The sequence below is a fragment of the Antrostomus carolinensis genome, unplaced genomic scaffold (genome assembly GCF_000700745.2).
Source record: "Antrostomus carolinensis isolate BGI_N321 unplaced genomic scaffold, ASM70074v2 scaffold10744, whole genome shotgun sequence".
Lineage (NCBI taxonomy): Eukaryota > Metazoa > Chordata > Aves > Caprimulgiformes > Caprimulgidae > Antrostomus > Antrostomus carolinensis.
Genome location: NW_010312825.1, coordinates 24,215 through 27,313, shown reverse-complemented (window position 1 = coordinate 27,313; position 3,099 = coordinate 24,215). Strand labels below are relative to the sequence as shown.

General features: G+C 41.6%; 1 protein-coding gene across 1 annotated transcript in view; it reads left to right on the top strand.

The window, feature by feature from the left end:
* ARHGEF26 (Rho guanine nucleotide exchange factor 26) overlaps positions 1-3,099 on the top strand; it is a gene marked incomplete at both ends in the record, with an annotated part of 35,788 nt that overhangs the window by 11,847 nt on the left and 20,842 nt on the right. Inside the window, one exon of the mRNA XM_010167134.2 lies at positions 2,352-2,512. Coding sequence (XP_010165436.2) covers positions 2,352-2,512 — 161 coding nt within the window. The remainder of the gene's footprint in view (positions 1-2,351; positions 2,513-3,099) is intronic.

Genomic DNA, 3,099 nt, shown 5'->3' with positions numbered 1-3,099 from the left:
CTTCCTTACTGATTAGATGCAAACTATCTTTCTTTGTCCCGTTTATTTCTGACTATGCTCCTGACTTTCTGTCACCAAACTGGATGAAGTCCATGAGGGTCCTCAGTAAAGCATAAAAACAAAACCCCTCCAAAACAATAATAGTAAGAGAGCTTGAATATTTTCCTGTGTTGAAAAATGTCTAGGTAGAAGCCGATTAGCCATGGAACTCTACAGCAATCCTTAGGTAAATCCTTTCTGTGTGAGCACAGCTGGGAGAAGTACAACGAGACTGAAGACAGGAAATGTAACTGCTGGGCAAAGGCCAGAGTGCCCTTTTTGGGCACCTTTCTGCACATTGTTAGCCAAGCAGGAGGTGGATTTGCCACCAGAGTTTGGCTGCTGTGTGTGTGTGATCTGTAGGTTGTGGCAGGCAGGCGGTTTGACGTTCTTTTAATCACCACCTTTGCATATCTTCTCGCACACATAGCATGTTGTAGCTGTTACTGCTGCTGCTGGATCTCTCTCTAGATCCCTTCAGCTTTTTTGGTAGGTAACAAGATGGAGAGATTACAGATATGTGCATTAGACCTCATTGCCTTTAATGGCCACGTAGGTTTTCTGTGGAGTTGATCAATTTTCTTTGCACTGCTTAAACCTTTAAGGCTTCAGCTAAAGCAGATGTTTTGGGGTTTTTTTTGTTCTAAGAAATCCAGACCTTGTTATTTCATTATGAAAATCTTACTTCTTTCAAGAGGACTTTTTAGAGGGGCAAGAATGATTTTGAAAGCGCAGTCTGGGAACACCAAGAGTCAGGATACCCAAGAGAAATGTATTTGATCAAAAACACCAGCAGAATTCACTAGACTTGAACTCTTTAAGAAATCTTAGGAACAAATGTCCCCAGCAGAATATTTTGTGGTTTTTTCCCCAGTATGGTTTGTATCAGTTGGCAGTTGGGAATATTCAGGAAGATTGCATTCAACCTGCCTGTAACCTCCCTTGCCTTTATACCTGGTCAGGGAAGAGCAGGGTGTCTCTAGAGCAGGTACATCAGACCATGTCAGTGAGCTGCTGTGGGCTGCCAGCTGCAGGGCTCTGTTTGTGGAAAGCCAGGGGCATTGGCCTTTCTCAATACTTACATCTGCACTGTTGCATTTGAAGTGTGTATTTCTCCTTTGGTTTGGACCACATTTAGCTTCTACTTGCTTGTCTTTACAAGTTGTATTAAGAAAGCAATCATTAAAATATAGATTTAGAGAAGTTCAGAGAAGTTAGTTGCAGATAACTACTGACATCCTGTGTGCAAGTATTAACATTAGCTACACCAAGGACAGAGTAACATTAGCTCTGCTGATGGTGTTGTTCTGTGTTCGTGGTGCCTGGCAGGTCGCACTGGTGACAAGTGTGACTTGGTGGAGCTTGCAACAAAAAGGTTCATGAAAATTAATTTTTTTCCATGTTTATACAAATACGAACTCGAGTAGATTAGCAGCAGATAGAGCCTGGAGAGGTGAACGATGTGTAAGAGCTGAATAGGTTTCTGCATCAGGGATGAAAATTTCCAGTGGAACAAGTGTGTGGATTTCAGGAGTCTGTTAGCAGTTTCCCTGTGTGTCAGCCAGCTGCTGGAAGTCCCCGTGGCCTCTCTTTAAGCAGTAGGTGGTGGAACAGGGAAGGTGGTTCTGGGAGGGAGCAGGGAATGCGCTGGAGGTCTCACTCAGGGGCTTGGTGGCTGCCAGCCCCTCCTGTCTGCTCTGCCTCCAGGCTGCTCTCCCTGCTGCAGAGTTTGGCTGCTCACGCACCTGCTCCCAACTCGATGTTGTAAAAGTAACCCAGGTATCACTGCTGACACCCCACTAAACCCTGAACTGTGCAGAGGGCTTTGCTTTTCTGCAGAGCTCTGGTACTCAACAGTGCTTTCAAGTAAATAACTTCACAGCTTCTGTTTAAAAAGAGCAAAAGCAAATACTGGCTGGTCAACAGTAGCGTGACTGATAAGAACCTTCCAGCCAGACCACAAAAACTCATAGTTTTTTAAAATAAAAACCAGAACAAAACCAAACCACCTCTCAGGAGTAGGAATGGGGAGTGATTGTAGTTGGTGTTAGGTTTTTGTCTTTAAACTCTGTTTACAGTCGCACTGATTTAGACTTTTTTTAAAACACTTTTTTTTTTTGTATTAAATTACTTATTTCTGAGTAGATGATGCAACTGTCATGGAAATGAATATTTGTAATAGTTATAATCTCTAGCTTGCATCCAAGAACTTTTCTTTGCACCACTCCTCCACGTTTTCTTTTCCCCTTTTTTTTCAAAAAAGAAAAGCCAAGTCCATAGTAAGCCTTTTCTTTCTCTCCTCCACTTCGCAGGCGATATTTGAAGTGATCTCTTCTGAGCATTCTTACTTACTGAGCTTGGAGATTCTGATTCGGATGTTTAAAAATTCCAGGGAACTGAGCCTCACAATGACCAAAACAGAGAGCCATCACCTTTTCTCCAATATCACAGATGTTTACGAAGCAAGCAAAAAGTAAGTGTAGCAATAAATTTCTACATTTAAAAAAATATATATTTTAAAAATTATAAATTTAAATATAAAATTTAGTAATTATAAATTAAAATTATTTACGATACATGTTTTTAATTATACTTGAGGGGTGATTACTGATAGGCAAAATATCTTTCAAGCAAGTAGTGAAATGAAATATAGAAAATAGTGTCTTTAGTGTTACCACCAAATGAAGGAATAGCTGCAAGGTGGCAAATTCAGCAGAAATGTGGGCCTGACAGTTTAAGAATGGGAAGTCAAACGTTGCACGTATTAATATGCTGAGTCTTAGTTTTTTATAAGCTGTAAATAAATTAGAGTGGAGTTTGATTCTCTGCTCTTTGAGAGCACCAGAGCGCACTGTGAGTGCTCTGCAGTGCTAAAGAATCGTGTCCTATAACACAGCCAAGGTTTGTTTTGCTCCCCATGGATGCTGTGTTTGGAATACGAGCGAGCCCCCGTTTGTTTGGGTTGTATTTTCCTTACACACCTCCCAGGCAGCTCCTGGAATAGAGCTTTGGTTGGTACTATCTGTGATACAGAGTGGTGTTTGCAGACTCGGGCTGTGC